The sequence below is a fragment of the Dendropsophus ebraccatus genome, chromosome 9, assembly GCF_027789765.1.
Source record: "Dendropsophus ebraccatus isolate aDenEbr1 chromosome 9, aDenEbr1.pat, whole genome shotgun sequence".
Taxonomy (NCBI): domain Eukaryota; kingdom Metazoa; phylum Chordata; class Amphibia; order Anura; family Hylidae; genus Dendropsophus; species Dendropsophus ebraccatus.
Window position 1 is genome coordinate 41,707,928 of NC_091462.1, and position 21,222 is coordinate 41,729,149.

General features: G+C 43.2%; 2 protein-coding genes across 7 annotated transcripts in view; one reads left to right on the plus strand and one right to left on the minus strand.

Annotated features, from left to right (window-relative positions):
- The window catches only part of SLC19A1 (solute carrier family 19 member 1), a 64,651-nt gene that overhangs the window by 28,799 nt on the left and 14,630 nt on the right, over nucleotides 1–21,222 (minus strand). The window contains exons 1-2 of one of the 6 annotated variants that reach the window (XM_069983073.1): nucleotides 8,341–8,358; nucleotides 1,589–1,845 (exon numbers count right to left, since the gene is read on the minus strand). In XM_069983073.1, the coding sequence (XP_069839174.1) occupies nucleotides 1,589–1,831 (243 nt within the window). In that variant the 5' untranslated portion in view covers nucleotides 1,832–1,845; nucleotides 8,341–8,358. The other 5 variants (XM_069983072.1, XM_069983069.1, XM_069983074.1 and 2 more) reach the window with 5 other exon arrangements.
- Nucleotides 19,805–21,222, plus strand: part of PCBP3 (poly(rC) binding protein 3) — a 53,693-nt gene continuing 52,275 nt past the window's right edge. The window contains exon 1 of the mRNA XM_069983075.1: nucleotides 19,805–19,892. The gene's annotated coding sequence lies outside the window, so the exon portion shown is untranslated. The remainder of the gene's footprint in view (nucleotides 19,893–21,222) is intronic.

Sequence of the window (21,222 nt, forward strand, 5' to 3'; positions counted from 1 at the left end):
GATCGCTGTTGGAGATGCGGGGTAGAGGAAGGAACACTCCTTCACATTTGGTGGAGTTGCCCCAAAATCAAGGTGTTCTGGGAAGGAGTATTACGGGTGTATGAGGTGTACTCTGGTAAACGTATAGCCAATACTCCGAGTGCCATGCTCCTTTCTCTACTACCCGGCTCATTGTCACGTCACAAGAAGGGCGTGCTGAGACATGTTCTTGCGGCTGCGAGAGCTGTGATACCGAGACACTGGAAGACGGGTGTGACCCCTGTATTGCGGGAGTGGTTCACTGAAATGCAGGGAATTCAACGGGCGGAGGAATTTGTGGCCGAGGCGCAGGGCAGAACGGAGGCGCATCGTAAGATCTGGACTGCGTGGACCCTCTTTGTGGAGGCTCCCGATTTTGCTAGTCTCTTATTGTGAGGGTAAAGAGCTGAGATGAGTCTGTGGTGTTGAGGGTCAGCGCCCTATTACCCCCTTTACCCCCCCCCTTTTCTATGTCATGGTCCCTTACCTCCTTCCCCTGTGTTTATGTGTTCCGCTTTGTCTTGTCATTGTTGTTGTTGCTCCCCCCCCCCTTTTTTCCTTCCCCTTTTTTTTTCTTTTTTCCTTTCTTCTTATGCTTCTTTGCTTCCTTTCTTTCCTTTTTCTTTTGATTCTTTTCTGCGCCCTTATGCATGAGCCTATACTGTACTGGCTTCATTGTGTTGGCCCCTCATGGGCGCATGTCCTTTCTTGATATTTCTCCAAAATTGCAGCACCTCAAGGTGCCTTGTTCATTCCATTTTCATAGCGTGGTTGCATAGCTACCCTGTGTTTCATTATGCTCCTTATGTTGCCTCAAATTATATGTAAAACATGTTGTGCTATGTATCACGGTTATTCTTTATGCCACTATAACTGATATTTTTTGGTCATTGATTTGACGTGTTGTGCACTTTGCTTTGTTGGCTTCTCAATAAAATCAGAGTAAACATAATTAAGTGAACAGGTCAGATGTCAGCACACGTCGTGATACATTAGCATACCTTTCTGCCAGTTTGCCAATATATACTACACACAGAGATATTTTATAATGTGAACATAACATTATGAATGAGACTTTGAACAACTTATCTTCCATACAGTTCAGGCTAGGACACATCCTTGACGTACACCTGACGTATACATTTTATTCTTCCATTGTAATAAATAGTAATAATCTACCCATCCTGTTGTAGCAGTATGCTTTTTTTAGTGTATGCAATAAAAAGACAAAGATATTGGCCACCTTCAATTAACTTGGGTATCCACAGAATAGGGGGCAAGTATGAAATCACAGGCGGTCTCCAGATTGCCGCCCCTCAGCTGCTTTGTTTTGAATACAGCCGTGGGTACAGCACGCGACCCGTGGCGCTGTTTATTTTTTATGGAGCTAGCGAGAGAGCCGAGTACAGCACTTGACTCTTTCCGGCAGCTCCATCGTCCGGGGGGTACGGACAAGTGGATAGGGGGACAAGTTAGTTTAAGGTGGACAACCTCTATAAGCCTCATATGCAGGAAAAAAACATATGGACTTAGCTCTTAATATCAGGTAGTAAAAGTATGGATTCCATACCTGCTCTTTGGAAAAGTTCCTCTCTGGACTGAGCAGGAATGGAGTTATGAAGCTCTCTCCTGGGCGCAGCTGAGTCATAAAGCCATACAGGCAAAGGTAAAAGAGAAGGAACTTCCATCCTTTGATCTCCTCCGGTGGTGCTGGCAGGTCCTCCGAGGGTGATGGGGTTTCTTCCACAGGAGGCTCGTGTTCCTCTTCTTCCGGTGGTTCTAGCTTCTCATTCTTTTCTCGATCGGCATCCATTTTAGGATTATACCCTGTATGATAATAAGAATATAATGTTTAGGAGGTGATAACAAAAGAAGTCATGTCTTTCTGGAAACATCAGATTTCCGATGATTACAGTAGAAGTAAAGTGGAGGAAGCAGCAGCTGATATGGCAGGACCGTGCTGCTGCTGATCTCACCCCTGCTACGCTGAACAGAGTAAAATCAATGCTAAAAGTTCTTCAACATAGCAGACATACTGCAAATCTACAAACATAGTTTTCTGCATGGAAATCATGTGCCGCGTGTGGAGACGATTAGTGACCTCTCATCTACTTGCCCGATAATGTAATCCGCCCGAGACTGTACCTGCACGACTCTGCAGTCCCTTGTGAAACCATTGTACTGTCCCTTTAACAAAATGCTCAGCTAGAACAACTAGACATATAAAGAATACAGTAATAATGCAAAGTCTTGTAATCCCAGAAAAGATTTACTAATCTTATTAACAGAATAAAGGAAAGACTCTGGGCACAAGCTGAGACAGTCACCATGTACAGGAGTTACTACCACCATGTCTGACGGTCACCCACATAGTATAACAGTACCCTAGTCCAACGCTGCCCCCTTTTTCATATCAGTAGGACATAGTATAGTAGCGGGATCCACATCTATCAGACGTCTATGGTGTATTCTGTGGCTATGCTATAAATGTCACTTTATTATTATACAGCTGGAGTCACACCGCCCCCCAAATGTGTGCCCCCTCTTACCTGCGAGATGTAATGCTGCTCCTGGGAAGACTACCTCTGCTACAGCTACTAGTGACTGTGCTGAAAAATCACTGTACAGGCCTCCACGCTGCTCCCTGTGACTGTATGACCTATCACCTGATTCCTCATCATAACACAATGGGAGAATGCAGAACACAAGATATACAATATTTTCTCTATAGCAAATGTGCTAAAGCTAAGATCACACTGCCATGTATAAGGCTGGGATCACACTGCCCTATGGATGTATAAGGCTGGGATCACACTATACTATGGATGTATAAGGCTGGGATCACACTGCCCTATGGATGTATAAGGCTGGGATCACACTGCCCTATGGATGTATAAGGCTGGGATCACACTGCCCTATGGATGTATAAGGCTGGGATCACACTGCTCTATGGATGTATAAGGCTGGGATCACACTATACTATGGATGTATAAGGCTGGGATCACACTATACTATGGATGTATAAGGCTGGGATCACACTGCTCTATGGATGTATAAGGCTGGGATCACACTATACTATGGATGTATAAGGCTGGGATCACACTATACCATGGATGTATAAGGCTGGGATCACACTACACTATAGATGTATAAGGCTGGGATCACACTGCCCTATGGATGTATAAGGCTGGGATCACACTGCCCTATGGATGTATAAGGCTGGGATCACACTGCCCTATGGATGTATAGGGCTGGGATCACACTATACTATGGATGTATAGGGCTGGGATCACACTATACTATGGATGTATAAGGCTGGGATCACACTGCCCTATGGATGTATAAGGCTGGGATCACACTGCCCTATGGATGTATAAGGCTGGGATCACACTATACTATGGATGTATAAGGCTGGGATCACACTATACTATGGATGTATAAGGCTGGGATCACACTATACTATGGATATATAAGGCTGGGATCACACTATACTATGGATATATAAGGCTGGGATCACACTACACTATGGATGTATAAGGCTGGGATCACACTACACTATAGATGTATAAGGCTGGGATCACACTACCCTATAGATGTATAAGGCTGGGATCACACTGCCCTATGGATGTATAAGGCTGGGATCACACTGCCCTATGGATGTATAAGGCTGGGATCACACTATACTATGGATGTATAAGGCTGGGATCACACTATACTATGGATGTATAAGGCTGGGATCACACTACACTATAGATGTATAAGGCTGGGATCTCACTATATTATGGATGTATAAGGCTGGGATCACTCTATACTATGGATGTATAAGGCTGGGATCACACTACACTATAGATGTATAAGGCTGGGATCACACTACACTATGGATGTATAAGGCTGGGATCACACTATACTATGGATGTATAAGGCTGGGATCACACTGCCCTATGGATGTATAAGGCTGGGATCACACTATACTATGGATGTATAAGGCTGGGATCACACTATACTATGGATGTATAAGGCTGGGATCACACTGCCCTATGGATGTATAAGGCTGGGATCACACTGCCCTATGGATGTATAAGGCTGGGATCACACTGTCCTATAGATGTATAAGACTGGGATCACACTATACTATGGATGTATAAGGCTGGGATCACACTGCCCTATGGATGTATAAGGCTGGGATCACACTATACTATGGATGTATAAGGCTGGGATCACACTATACTATGGATGTATAAGGCTGGGATCACACTGCCCTATGGATGTATAAGGCTGGGATCACACTATACTATGGATGTATAAGGCTGGGATCACACTGCCCTATGGATGTATAAGGCTGGGATCACACTATACTATGGATGTATAAGGCTGGGATCACACTACACTATAGATGTATAAGGCTGGGATCACACTATACTATGGATGTATAAGGCTGGGATCACACTGCTCTATGGATGTATAAGGCTGGGATCACACTACCCTATAAATGTATAAGGCTGGGATCACACTATACTATGGATGTATAAGGCTGGGATCACACTATACTATGGATGAATAAGGCTGGGATCACACTGCCCTATGGATGTATAAGGCTGGGATCACACTATACTATGGATGTATAAGGCTGGGATCACTCTATACTATGGATGTATAAGGCTGGGATCACTCTATACTATGGATGTATAAGGCTGGGATCACACTATACTATGGATGTATAAGGCTGGGATCACTCTATACTATGGATGTATAAGGCTGGGATCACACTGCCCTATGGATGTATAAGGCTGGGATCACACTGCCCTATGGATGTATAAGGCTGGGATCATACTATACTATGGATGTGTAAGGCTGGGATTACACTATACTATGGATGTATAAGGCTGGGATCACACTATACTATGGATGTATAAGGCTGGGATCACACTATACTATAGATGTATAAGGCTGGGATCACACTATACTATGGATGTATAAGGCTGGGATCACACTGCCCTATGGATGTATAAGGCTGGGATCACACTATACCATGGATGTATAAGGCTGGGATCACACTATACTATGGATGTATAAGGCTGGGATCACACTATACTATGGATGTATAAGGCTGGGATCACACTATACTATAGATGTATAAGGCTGGGATCACACTGCCCTATGGATGTATAAGGCTGGGATCACACTATACTATGGATGTATAAGGCTGGGATCACACTGCCCTATGGATGTATAAGGCTGGGATCACACTATACTATAGATGTATAAGGCTGGGATCACACTATACTATGGATGTATAAGGCTGGGATCACACTATACTATGGATGTATAAGGCTGGGATCACACTATACTATAGATGTATAAGGCTGGGATCACACTGCCCTATGGATGTATAAGGCTGGGATCACACTATACTATGGATGTATAAGGCTGGGATCACACTATACTATGGATGTATAAGGCTGGGATCACACTGCCCTATGGATGTATAAGGCTGGGATCACACTATACTATGGATGTATAAGGCTGGGATCACACTATACTATAGAAGTATAAGGCTGGGATCACACTATACTATGGATGTATAAGGCTGGGATCACACTATACTATGGATGTATAAGGCTGGGATCACACTATACTATGGATGTATAAGGCTGGGATCACTCCATACTATAGATGTATAAGGCTGGGATCACACTATACTATGGATGTATAAGGCTGGGATCACTCCATACTATAGATGTATAAGGCTGAGATCACACTATACTATGGATGTATACATTATGGATCCTTGGACGCAGGGTGATCTTAGCCTTACACATTCATGATGTCTGCAGGCAATAAGGGAAGTGAATTACTAGTATTAAATAACTTTTACTTCACCCCACAGAACCGAGAAGGGAAAAGGGAAGCTCCCACATCTCCATAGCTCTGATTCCTATAGCTCGCTGTTTTCCATCTTGAGGCTCTCCAGTAGGGATGAGCGAACTAACAGAAGGTACAAGGCAAATCATTTTGTTAGGATCAGCCGGCAGCTTGTCAGGCTGCTCCTTTGGAGTCTGTGCGGCTTCTCCCCAGGTGCTAGGAAAACTGGATCCAGTCCTAAGAAACTTCTCCCAGTTTCTCAGGACTGGATCCAGCTTTTCCAGGCACCTGGAGCGGCACAGGCTTTAAAGTGACTGTACCACCAGGCCCAGGCTGAAGCACTGGAGGCGGCCGACCCACCCTTAGTGGGAGAAAACCCTAGAGCCTCTATGATAAGGTTCCACTGATTCTAATGGAGTCATGTCAAAGAGGGGCAGTGGTTTCCTCCCATTAAGGGTGGGTCGGCCGCCTCCAGTGCTTCAGCCTGGGCCTAGTGGTACAGTCACTTTAAAGCCAGGACCCTGACCAGCTGCTGGCCGATCCTAACAAAATGATTTGCCTTGTACCTATTGTAAATTTGCTCATTCCCACTCTCCAGCTGTTTCAAAACTACAACTCCCAGCATGCCACTGTTTTTTAACAGCTGGAGAGCCCATGGTTGGGAAACACTGCTGCAGCACATCAGTATATATCGCTGCCCCATAGATCTGTATGGTGTACGTCATATCGCTGCCCCATAGACCTGTATGGTGTACGTCATATCGCTGCCCCATAGATCTGTATGGTGTACGTCATATCGCTGCTCCATAGACCTGTATGGTGTACGTCATATCGCTGCCCCATAGACCTGTACAGTGTACATGATATCGCTGCCCCATAGATCTGTATGGTAACGTCATATCGCTGCCCCATAGATCTGTATGGTAACGTCATATCGCTGCCCCATAGATCTGTATGGTGTACGTCATATCGCTGCCCCATAGATCTGTATGGTGTACGTCATATCGCTGCCCCATAGATCTGTATGGTATACGTCATATCGCTGCCCCATAGATCTGTATGGTGTACGTCATATCGCTGCCCCATAGACCTGTATGGTATATGTCATATCGCTGCCCCATAGACCTGTATGGTATATGTCATATCGCTGCCCCATAGACCTGTATGGTATATGTCATATCGCTGCCCCATAGACCTGTATGGTATATGTCATATCGCTGCCCCATAGATCTGTATGGTGTACATGATATCGCTGCCCCATAGACCTGGATGGTGTACATAATATCGCTGCTCCATAGATCTGTATGGTAACGTCATATCGCTGCCCCATAGATCTGTATGGTATATGTCATATCGCTGCCCCATAGATCTGTATGGTATATGTCATATCGCTGCCCCATAGATCTGTATGGTATATGTCATATCGCTGCCCCATAGATCTGTATGGTATATGTCATATCGCTGCCCCATAGATCTGTATGGTATATGTCATATCGCTGCCCCATAGATCTGTATGGTATGTCATATCGCTGCCCCATAGATCTGTATGGTGTACGTCATATCGCTGCCCCATAGATCTGTATGGTGTACGTCATATCGCTGCCCCATAGACCTGTACGGTGTACATGATATCGCTGCCCCATAGACCTGTATGGTGTACATGATATCGCTGCCCCATAGACCTGTACGGTGTACATGATATCGCTGCCCCATAGACCTGTATGGTGTACGTCATATCACAGTCTCATAGACTTGTATGGTGTGCTGCCCCATAGACTGGTGTTTTGCGCTCGTAGCGGCTGCCACAATGATGCCCACCATCTCCCATAGCTTGTCGCCAAGGTTACATATAACTCCATGATGCCTGTGCCCAGGTGGCACCATCTCTAAAACAACATGTAAGCTAATAACACAGACCCCACATACCGGGACACACAGGAGCGTCAGCAGTGTAGGCCCTATGGGAGTTGTAGTTCTCCTCAGCTGAGGTCTGCGGATAGGAGAACATTGTGCCAGATGTACATGACAGTCCCCATCCACAGGGTCATGTCCGGCCAGGGTCACATAGTGAACATGAGATCCCATACAGGCTGCACCATGTGACTCCAGTAATCAAAGCCGCATTGAGGCTGCACCATGTGACTTAGGTCTTATGGGAGTCCCACATGGCACCAGTAACAGTACTGCATTCTGCTGCCTGGGCATCCACATAACATAGCAACCACCCAGTATACAGGGCACTAGTGCCTGGCACCCTGCCATGTGTTCCCTGTGGTGGCTGACATCACCTGCCCTCCCTCGCCCCCTGTACACACACACACACATAAGCCGTTACCTGTGTCCTGGCGGTACCGCAGCGCTGAGCTCACTCACAGCATGCAGACTTCCTGCCCTGTCACACACACGTTTTACTATGTCCCTTCAACACTCACAAGTCAGCCCGCTGCACATTGTGCTTACATTACCCGGCATTCCCCGCCTGACTACATTTCCCAGCATGCATTTCAAGCAGGAAAAAAACATACAGATAATGGGGACACCAGAGCGCCCTCTAGCGTCCACGTAGTAGCATTACTCGCTTTCATTTTGGTGTAGTTCTATGTGCTCTGAAGCAAAGTTTCCTGTCACTGATCCAGACTGCTGTACAGTGGAGCACATGGGCGGCAACAACAAATAACAAACACACCATACACTGTGCAAGAAAACGGCCGCTATTCATCTATTGTATATTAACCTAGTGGTGCCCATTCCTCAAATCTGACCCCTCAATCTGACTCTGACACATTGCATTTTATCTTGGGGGAACATGTTCAGCGTTTATTTGTGGAAAAGCACCAACATTTAGGAAAAAAAGTTTTTTTTTCCTAAATGTGAAATTCTCTGGTCACATAAATTAGTTAAAGGGGTACTCCAGAGACTGAAAAAAATAGGGTACAGTATAGTATAACTTTATTAGAATTAGGGTACAAACTGGGCGGATGCGCAGCGGATTTCTTGTGGATTTGCAGCGAGACCCGCTGCGGATCCCTCCCCTGTACACTCAATGGACATCCCGCTGCGAGTTTGTCCGCAGCCCGCCCCGTTAAACCCCCAGCAGCCAGAGTGTATAATTCACCTGGTCCCCGCACCAGCTTGCTTCGGGGGTTCCAGGCACGTCCCGCTCAGCCAATCAGTGCGCTGCACCGCCGCAGTGCACTGATTGGCTGAGTGGGATGTGAAGACACCGGGAGCCCCAAAGTAAGCCGGAGCGGGGACCAGGTGATGTGTACGCTCTGACGGCAGGGGGTTAACGGGGCGTGCTGCGGACAAACTCGCAGCGGAATGTGCATCCTGCTGCGAGTTTGTCTGCCCATAGACTGTACAGGGCAGGAATCCGTAGAGGATTTCGCTGCAAATTCACGAGGAATCCGCTGCCGATACGCCCACTGAATTTGTACCCTGAGGGTGCATTCACACGTGCAGGATCTGCGGCAGATCTGCAGCAGATTTGATGGCCCAGAGTTATGCTGCGTTTACACGGAACGATTACCGTGCGAATTTGCACAATAACGATCGAATTTGAACGATAATCGTACGTGTAAACACAGCAAACGATCAAGCTACGAGCGAGAAATCATTCATTTTGATTTTTGAACATGTTCTCAAATAATCGTTGATCGTTCGCAAAAAATTTGCAGATGGTTCCGTGTAAACAGTCGTTCACCGATTCAACCTATGTGCGAGGCTTAAGCGATCGCAAAACAATCGCAAAACGATTTTTCCGTACGATATATCGTTCCGTCTAAACGCTGATCCTTATACTTCCGAATCAATCATCGTACGTTTGGGCGAATTATCGCTACATGTAAACCCGCAACTTCTGCTGCCTAAGGTGCGTTCACACGTACAGGATCTGCAGCAGATTTGATGGCGCAGATTTGAATCTGCAGCAGATCTGCAGCAGATCCTCAGCAGCTTTGATGGCCCAGAGTTACTTTGCATTGAATCTGCAACATCAAATCTGCTGCAGATCCTGTACGTGTGAACGCACCCTTTATGAACATTTTTTTTCATTTACATATGCATTTCTGTTGACTGGCAGCAGTACTAATATCCGGCTGTCTGGTCCCCATCACCTTCAATAACCAGCGGCAGATCATTCAGCCGTCAGTTCTCTCTCCCGCCCGCCTGGTGACGTCCCCATATACATGAACATTCGGCACGACTTGAGCAATCCTGTGTTCTCTATGGGGAGGGGTAAGGCTGGGTTCACACTATATTTTTGCAGTCTGTTTAATATATATGTTTTATGGGGGAAAAAAAACAGACGAAAAAACAGATGCAAATGTGTTTATCTGTTTGGAATCATTTTTTCATTGACCTCCATTAGTAAAAAAGAAACGGATCAAAACAGATGTGTTTTTTTTTTTTCGTTTTTTTTTTAAGCGTGCAAAGAAATGTGGTTGACCATGTTTTTGTGTACGTTAAAAGTAACCATTTAAAAACGGATTTGTTAAATGGGCTGCAAAAATGCAGTGTGAACCCAGCCTAAGCTACGGACAGAGAGCTCTGACTGTTGCCTATTTTTTCTAGAACAAAGAGAAAAATAAGGCTGGTAATTATCCATCACACCTGATCCCTATCACCACAGACATCATCTGTCAGTGGTCCTTCATGAAAGCTCTATTTTTGATTGAACTTTCGATTAACTTTATTACAATCAGTCGTCGTCAAGCATACATAAACTGCGACGCAGCGCAGCCGAAATAAATAAGACAATATACACACAGCGCACTAGTGCAACATACAGCACAGGCTCCCTACGCTATACATCATACCACACGCTACACTAACATTCCTTAACACCTTAACAAACTAAACAACAAACAATAAATCATTACAGAAAAGTGATGGGGTAAGGGGGGTGGGAGGGGAAATCACAGTCCCGAAGCTTTATTGAAAGACAATACAACACGAGGGGAGAGGGGGAAGGAGAGGGGTATCAATCCTCTTCTTCCTGGTCCCATCTGTCCGTGATGGAATAGTCTCTGAGCTGGCTGTGGATCAGCCTGCGACAGTCCAGAAAGGACATCCTCTCCTTCTTCAGAATGAGGCGGTTCCTGGCAAGCCATATAGCTTCCTTAAAACAGTTGATATGGCGCCAGGCCTCCCGGGTTGCCTCATCGCCGTAATTCCCTGGGAACAGGCCGTACAGCACCGTGCAGTGCGTTAGCCTGTTCCTGGGCACACTGTCACTGAGTTCAAGTTCCAGCCAACAGGCCCTGAGCAAACGGACACTGCCAAAAGAGGTGCAAGGATGTTTCCTCTGTGAAGGGGCACCGGGGGCAGTACCGCGTGTTGCACAGGTTGCGGGCATGCATGAATGACCTCAAAGGCAGTCCCCCCTGAATGGGCATCCAAGACAAGTCCTTGTGCCCGTTGGTCAACTAGTCCAAACAGTCTCTGCGGTGGTCGCAGTGAGCCCTGGAACGAGCTCCATAGCGTCCTGTGCTCTGATGAGCTTGTGGACAGTCTTTGGGCATGCATGAATGACCTCGAAGGCAGTCCCCCCTGAATGGCCATCCAAGACAAGTCCTTGTGCCCGTTGGTCAACTAGTCCAAACAGTCTCTGCGGTGGTCGCAGTGAGCCCTGGAACGAGCTCCATAGTGTCCTGTGCTCTGATGAGCTTGTGGACAGTCTTTGGGCATGCATGAATGACCTCAAAGGCAGTCCCCCCTGAATGGCCATCCAAGACAAGTCCTTGTGCCCGTTGGTCAACTAGTCCAAACAGTCTCTGCGGTGGTCGCAGTGAGCCCTGGAACGAGCTCCATAGTGTCCTGTGCTCTGATGAGCTTGTGGACAGTCTTTGGCTTCCACAAGTCGGGCTTGAGTCCCTCCAGCTGGTGTTCCCTCACAAACCTGACAACCTCTCCGTAGAACCAGGGAGTGTGCCAGTTGTAAGGGATGGAGCTGTCCCACTTGTCCCAGCTCAGACCACTTGAGAGGGGAGAAGGAACAGGCCCGCAGAGCCTTTCTTCTGTTGCATAGCCCTCCGCATGCAGTCACATACAAAGGCTGCCCGCAGCAAGGTAGGGATATCCGGAACACCTTTTACGGCCTTTGGGGGGTTTCTTGTACATAACGGCACGCTTCACTCTATCCATCTTGGAGCCCCAGATGAAATGAAACACGGTCCTTGTGATGGCCCTGCAGACGGTGGCAAGAGGGGGCCAGGCCTGTGCGGTGTATTGGAGCACAGGCAGAACTTCGTTCCTCAGGACCAGTGGTTTACCCTCAAAGGTAAGGTGTCTGAGACTCCACAGTCCGATCTTGGTGTTTACCTTGACCAATCGCTCTCCCCAGGACTTGAGGGCCGCGCCCCATACACCTTATACCAGTGGCCAAAGCGGCAGTATATTTCCTTTAAAGTATCTAACTTGTTGATACCTCCCTATAGTGCATGGGGCGCTGAAGCTAAAAGTAAGTTTCTTACCTTCATTCTCAGCACCACTTACAATTTATTCCTTTTGCTAATGAGGCGCTTTTGGTGCACTAATTTGCATATGGAATAAACTACTAACATCACGAAAATGACCTTCATTCTCAGTACCCGTAGAGCTATAGGGAGATATCAGCAGGTTAGATATCTCCCTTAAAAAAAAAAATATATATATATATATATATATATATATATATATAGGGAAAATTCTAGCATTTTTATTTTTTGGGGGGTGTTAATGTTTTGTTAAACTTTTTATTTTTTAACTAGTGCTCTGATTGCAACGGGAGACCCAAGCAAGGCTGCTAGACTTCCACTGTAAAAAGACAGCAACCTAGCCTATGGCCCCATAGTGACCACCATAAAAACATGTATGGGCGGTCACCCAGGGGTTAAAGATCCTCCTCCTTTTTTTTTTTATAATTATAAGGATTATACATTCAGCAGCAATTTAAGTAATTTTCAAGAGCATTTTAAACCCACATTTTTTTTAGGGACCAGTTCAGCTCTGAAGTGGATCTGAGGGGCTTGTACAGTATGTTAGTGTCCCTAATAAAAACCACCATTTTCAAAAATGCCTCCTTCAAAGTATTCAACGCGACTTTTAGGTTAAAGGGGTTATCCAGCGCTACAAAAACATGGCCACTTTTCCCCCTACTGTTGTCTCCAGTTTGGGTGGGGTTTTGAAACTTAGTTCCATTGAAGTAAATGGAGCTTAATTGCAAACCGCACCTGAACTGGAGACAACAGTAGGGGGAAAAGTGGCAATGTTTTTGTAGCGCTGGATAACCCCTTTAAGTTTGTTAACCCTTTAGGTGTTTTACAGAAATGGAGCAAAATATGGAACCTGTGAATAAAGCCTCAGGATAATTTGCAGGCACCATTTCATTTGTTAAGAATTTTTACGCTGTGGGTTTGCAGCGAAATCCGCTGCGGATCCTGCTACTGTGAAGGTCTATAGGGTTACATATCCACAGCAGAATTTTTATTGCACTGCGGATATGTAACCCGGCCCCTTTAACCCCCGCAGCCTTAACCCGGAGGATACATCACCTGGTCCAGGCTCCTGCTTGCTTCGGGCCTCCCAGCATCTCCCGGTGGTCAGCCAATCAGTGCGCTGCCCCGCCGCAGCGCACTGATTGGCTGACCGCCAGGAGGCTCAGAATCAAGCAGGAGCCTGGAGTGGGTGATGTATGCTCCAGGGCTTCCCCCAGCCCGCAGCATAAATTATCTACTCTGCGCCGCGGCGTTGTGAAGCTCCCCGCTCCCCTCGCTCCTCATCAGGCCGGGGGTTAAAGAGGCCGGGTCACATATCCGCATTCGCTGCAAACTCGCAGTGTGAAATCCGCTGCAGATCTGGTACATGTGAAGGCACCCTTAACCCCTAGACGACCCTGGACGTAGGGTTACGTCATGGAAGTCTGTCCCCAGACGACCCATGACGTAACCTTACGTCCTGGGTGTTTCTCCCGCTATGAAGCGCGCTCCGGAGCGGAGCGCGCTTCATAGCAGGTGGGGGCCGGCTGCAGTGAGCAGCCGAGACCTCACCGGTAATGACACGCTGCAGCGATCGCGCTGCCGCGTGTCATTAACCCCGGCGTTTAAGTGTAAGTGACAGGGGGAGTCCCCTGTCACTTACCGATCGGGACCCCCACAGTGTGACTGCGGGGGTCCCGATCGTTGAAACGGACTGCCGGAGGTCTCTTACCTGCCTCCGTGCGGTCCGATCGGCGATCTGCTACACTGAGCCTGCACAGGCAGGCTCAATGAGCAGATCGCCGATAACACTGATCAATGCTATGCCTATGGCATAGCATTCATCAGTGTATAAATCAAAGTACTGTATGTACAAGTTCCCCAAAGGGACTTCAAAAGTGAAAAAAAAAAAGTTCAAAACACTATTACACTACCCCAAAACCCCTCCCCCAATAAAAGTCTAAATCACCCCCCTTTCCCATTATATAAATAAAACATATAAAAATAAATAAATAGATAAACATATAATATACCGTAGCGTGCGTAATTGTCCAATCTATTAAAATATAACAAGCGTCATTGTGATCGGTAAACGGCGTACACGAAAAGAGGGGAAAAAGTGCGCAGATTACCGATTTTATGTTACATTATATATATAAAAAAATCAATAAAAAGTGATCAAAACGTCCGATCTTCACAAATATGGTATTAATAAAAACTAGAGATCATGGCGGAAAAAATGACACCCCATACAGCCCCGCAGGTGAAAAAATAAAACCGTTATAAGCGTCACAATAGGCCCATTTTATTAATATTTAATTGCCAAAAAAAAAAGGATTTCATAAAAAAAATACATATATAACATTAGAGAATCTGTGTAACCTGCATATGGTTGTGTTTGGACTGACCTATAGAATAATAGTGTCATGTCGCTGTTACCATATAGTGCATTACGTAGACACAGGAACCCCCCAAACGTTACCATATTGCATTCTTTTTTACGATTTCACGTATTTATATCTTCATAAATAATATATTTGGAATTCCATCATACATGTTATGGTAAAATGAATGACGCCATTACACAGTACAACTATTACTGTAAAAAACAAGCACTTACATGACTTGTAGATAAAAAACTGAGAGTGCTAGAGCTCTTAGAAGGGGAGGAGGGAAAAACGGAAACACTAAGATCAAAATTTGCGCGGTCCACTGGGTCATTTTGGGCCTGGTCCTCAAAGGGTTAAGGTCAATGTCGAGACACTTCAGTTATTTCTGGCCGTTCTGCATTGATTTCAGTGCAATTTCAAGTGCAACAACGGACGTTGCTTGGTACTCAAGTAACAGCTGTGGTTTCTGAGTGCCAAACTACGGCTGTTGTCTGTTTGCTGTGTGAACATAGCCTGAGGATATGTTCACACAATGTAACACTGGCTGTTGTTGTGAGTGTCAAGCAATGGCTGTTGTTGCACTGAAAATTGCATTGAAATCAATGCAGAACGGCCGGAAATAATTGACATGTCAATTGCAAATTGCAAACAACGGCCGTTCTTGTGATAAAAAAATACGTTGTGTGAAGCCTAACACTGTAATTCATTACGACCCTCCATATATGCCCGTTATTTACCAACTGCTTTTGCACTAAATTTTCCTGTTCACATATTGTTTTATTTTCGCTAACATTATCTACATATTTTGGTTTTATTTTACTATGTAACGTCTCCATTGGTATGATTTGGAGCACATATGCCCTTTACTCCATTTTTGGGAGGTGATGTAAACAGAAAAAAACACCAATTCTGACCTTTTAAATTATTTAAAATAATTTTTTACCAAATTCTTTGTGTAGTATTAAAGACATGTTAATTCATATATTGTGCCTAATTTCTATACTTTATATGGTTTACTTATTTTACTTCACTAGTTGCCACGGCCTACCAAAAAAGCAAAATATACTAAATGAGAAAAAAGTCACAAAAAATCATTTCAGGTATTTCATATCTCTTTAGTGACAGCACTGTCTTTATGTGGAAATGCCACAAAAAATGTGTTGTTTTTCCCCCCCAGACAACGCTCTGTGTGCCACCAGCCTAATCAAATTGAAGAAACATTGAGAAATAGTGATACATAGTAATATGCCTGAAGAAGGGCCTGAGGCAGATGTGTATGACAGATATAAAGAGCACCAGTGAGAGCGTCCCCTACTCTGTACTGCCCCCCAGACTCTGGATTGGGGATAACACAAAGTATCAGTTTTGCCTGGAGTGTTCCTTTAATTCTAAGCATAGATATCTGCTTTTTTTGGTCTAAATTCAGAGCTATAACAACCACAACATCATGTGCTGTCAGTAATATATGTTGTGATCTATAGAATACCATTAGAATGATGGCTTATCATATCCAGTGTCAAACCTGATGCAAATATCCAGCAATAACTATCGCTTAGTGTCCTGCAATTTCTGCAGACAAGACATAAGCAGGTCAGCCAGTGCGCGGGTCACAATCTACAGAGCCAGACATCATCTACCCCCATGTAAGCTTTCTCTCCCCCCTCCACCCCCTCCTTCCCATCTGTCTCCCTACTGTCATATCTTTTTTAACTCTTACTTGTTCTGTCATATAGAACCAGACACATGATGAATTTTACCTATAATAATTGTTACTGCACCATTTTATTTAAGAGCTTCAGGATTACTAATAAAATGGTTATTATTATTATTATTATTATTATTATTATTAATAATAATAATAATAATAATAATAATAATAATAATAATAATAATAATAATAATAATAATTTTATCAGGACATGTAACAATAGAAATAGCTAAAATTATTATAAATATTTTTTTATTATTGTTGTTTTAAATTATTATTTTTATTGGCCAAAAGTGAAATAGCACCTCAGTGATTTCTTCAAGATAATTACAAAAAATTACCATAATTTCAAACTAGGCCTCCGCTGTGTACAAGGGGGTTCTAGATCACCACTTTCATAAGAAAATTTAAATGCAGACATAACCATATTGGTCACGATTCCTAACTATGATGTATTATCAATTGTTATAAAAGTTTAAAATAGTCAAGGCCATACATATTATAGGGGCGGCCCATGCAACTGCTATAGGGCCCATTCATAGAGGGTGGGGGCACCCTTAATTTACCCTATTTCTATAGTAATGGTAGAAAACTGTGCAGGCCTGTTTTTTTTCCAGGGCGAGGAGTCAGCGTAATAGGGTTATTGACATAAGGGTAATGTTACTGGGTAAAAACACAAGGCCTTTCTGATTTGGAGGTGCAGAAGTACAGTAGATGACACCAATTGCTATAGGCCCCCTTACTAATATGTACGCCGCTGTATATTATATGCAGTAAAACATTTAAGATTTGTTTTCATCATACATACAAGATAGAGGAGATCAAACTATTTTAATATAAATGTATATTGCAGGTTCCATTGTCTTATATGAGAGAAATATAGCTTAGTAACAGGTCAACAAATTTAATTTCCTCGAATTTCCTCATATCCCAACAATGCAGAATACCACTGAAAACCATGTAGAATCTACAGGTCATATTATGTTTTCTTTACCTGAACTGTAGGGAATTATTTAAATTAAATAAATTCTATTATAAGATCTAAGGTCTACATTGTATTTGTTACAAGAGACCAGGCCCCAGACTATCTAAATCTGAGAGACACGTAAGCTTGTCTGGACAGCATGATCCCATCCCATACATCTCACATATCTCACAGAATGGTGTCACTCACACATTATAACTGTTGGTAAAACTCATTGGAAACATTGTTGTGTGGTCCTATAAGTAACTCACTGTTAGCCGGCTATTGGCTTTGCCTCATTAGAAGCTGAAGGTTATCTAGAAGGTTCAGCATTGATTTGGGATAGAGACAGCATTGTTTCCTGCCCTGAGGATGTGCATCCTGTGACATGTGCTCGGATTCCCACTCCTCTCTCCTCGCTCCCCTTCACGCCCTTCTGAAGGGATTAATGCAACAATATCAAGGTCACCTCCCTCTTATAGACCCGACCTTGCTGAGGGACATGGCAGAGGTTACTTATAGGATGACAATGAGCTGGGTCCCCAGCCTTGGATGTCACCTACCCTGATCACAGATCCAACAGAACTTGGTAAGTCTTTCAGATTAGTTTCTTGGTTATCATGGCTATAATATATATTTACTTGTGAGATATATATATATATATATATATATATATATATATATATATATATACACAGTATATACACAATTTTGTGGTCAATGGTGCTTATGCTATACAAACCAAGGATATTTATATACATTTATATATAACAAAGCTTCATAAATAGTAAAAAAAAACACTTAAAAATGCACATAACAGTATAGTATAACGATACTGTATGTTTAACAAATTTTCAATGGACCAGTCACGTACGTCTATTTCTATAAATTATTGTTGGCCTAGAATCACAAGTACAATGTATTGCAATGTCTTCTAAAATAAAAAGGAAACTTTAGCACATGTCTGAAAGTACTTCTGCAACAGGTGCAACACTAAAGTTTGATGTATGGTTTTGTTACTTTCAATTTTTATTAGTGAACTCACTTTCCTTAAAGTTTTCTAGCCTAATAAAAAAAATCGATCTATCTATCTATCTATCTATCTATCTATCTATCTATCTATCAAAGATATCAAATACAAAAAACATAAAAAAACTATTTGTGTAATATGTATACTTAATAAAAAAAACATAACTTTTTATTATAATAAGTTTACTAGTTATAATATATTTATATGTTGTCAAGGGTATTTGAAAGAGTTTGAACAGAAGGTGATGACGGTGAACAGTGCTCAGCACTATTAATCTTAGTGTTTTTATCCTTTAGTGACACTCAGTAACTCTAATGCCAGTTCTAGAGATATTAGAAGTCACCTTAAGGTGCGTAACTATGAGGCCTGGAATGACGTGGCCTATTGAATAACCGTAAAGCGCTGAGCAGATGTCACATTACTTTGGTGTTAGGAAGAATACAGACATTGCTAAGGATACACTTTGCCCATAGATTATGGACATTTGTGTATTACATGTGCATTACTGTGGTGCTGTAACATTTGCTGGCAGGGGATGCTGATGTGGGTGTTGGGGGGGGGGGAGGCTGAGTGGTTTTAATCTGGAGGTTTAAATCCTCATTTCTATCCATCACTAAAACTGAACACATTTGATATGAAAGCCAGGCTGGAGATTAACTCTTTGCTGGCTGCAATCTTACATGTGCTGTGACATAAAGTGACCTTGCTGCAGATTTTATTTTTTTTGTCCATTTACATTTAGGCAAACAATATTTGCTAGATAGGTTTATTAGTTCATTTATCATTGTGTATACTGTATATGTTTATTGCTATGTAGTGTATGCAGATTTTCTATCGCCATAGATATGAATCAGGAGATTAAAGGGCATTCGCCCCCTCCTTTCTCTCCTGTACCCATCAGGATGTGCCAGAAGCGTCTATGTGCATCAGTTCATCCTACTGTATTTCCATCCACTCTTTAATAAGAATATAGGTGCTGGTATATCACATAAAGCCGCACTGTGAAATACACCACTGGCCTCTACTATCTTTTAACCTGGCTCTTGGCTGGGAATACACCATTTGTCGGCAATAATTACATAGCCAACACAGGCTCCGCTGCCTGTGGCATTTGCCCCACATATGCCTGAATGGAGTCCAGTTGCAGCAATCAGAGTCAGCTGTAGGAAAGATTGTGCGAGCACCTACAGCGGTGAATCCCATTTACTGAAAAGAAGGGTTTTTGGAAGAAAATAGGTCACATGTGCAACGCTGCTGGTCATGTGGCCGCCTTCTAGGACCAATAAGGTTTTTTCGTGTTAAGAGCTCAGAACAAAACCCCGATTGGAATTTACTTCTTTTTTTTCCCCTTGGCATTCCTGATCTTCTCCAAGCCACGAAAGGACTACATCCCCGCCACACAGCCCTACTAAAGGAATCCTTAAAATATCCACCGACCAACATCCACCGAGGTGTAGATAGTACGGTAAGTAGATCGAGGCTGGTATCCTACATGATCATAGGTATCAATGGAGAGATGGAAGACATACAATGTATTGGAAGCAATAATAATTGAAATTAATGACATCTCAGTTGATAATGTTGATGTAATGTGTGGACGGCATACCCTGTTGTATATCTCATGGGCATAATTTTTTTTTTTAAATATGTGTATATAAATAATCCTGATTATATTGTTTCCTATGGGGGTTTCTATTATCTACAATGAAAAGAATTAACACGAAATGCATGAAATCTGGGAAAATATGGGGAATTCTGTTCAAATCACCAAAAATCATTAATATATCCCCAACCTGGCTGAAAACCTAATAGTATCATGTCTCTCAGCCCCTAGGCGTCCATTTTGTGAGACAAATCCAGTGCGCATTTTTGTACAATTTCCTCCATCTCACAGGCGAGATCATTGTCAGACGAATATAATATCACCTTTACTTACATACTCACGTCATGAAAGCCCCAGCATGGCTACAGTGGAGCCACCATCATTATATGTATATATATATATATATATATATATATATATGTGATTATATAGTTATATTATGTAATGATGTCATCCTTCTCATTGTGTCCTTAGCCTGTTTCCAAATGTCTTCTCTGTATAAGTATGTGGCTTTTTATAGGACGTCTTATGTATTGCAATGGCTGTGTTGTATCTCGTCCATTCGTTGACCTTGCTGTTGGGTTCAGCCATGATATATTTGGTGAATTGTCTGATCTGCTTGCGTATACTTGAATATAAAGGTCTCCGTGATAACATTGTGTATAAAGTCAACCCTATGAAATAAAATATGTTTTTATATTGTTTTATATGATAAGAATTTCATTCTGGTGAAAAGATCTGAGATGTAGTGTTGAAGTCACCTACTTATAAATACTAGGGATATTTACGTGAAGAATTGTTTGGTTGAGGAATTGTTATTATGTTATGTATTTTTTTAAGTTCTTGCGCATTATATTACAAAATTACTCAAACAATTTTATATTTATCTCCAAGGAGATTAAGGTCTATAGACAATGGCAGATCCACAATAGAATCTATGGCTGCATTACATAAAAGCTTCATGTCGTGTGCTGTCATATCCTCGGTATCCATCAAAGTGTGTGTGGGGGGAGGGGGTCTCCTCTTATATTTATTGAGCATTAATTGGAGATATCTTCCAATTATAAGGATATATTTGTAAATATTTTTGGAAACAATAATGATAGTTAGTATATCATATAGATTTTTCGCTAATGTTCAGCAAGGTAAATTAAAGGGACATATACATTTTAGAATTGTACATTTGGCTATT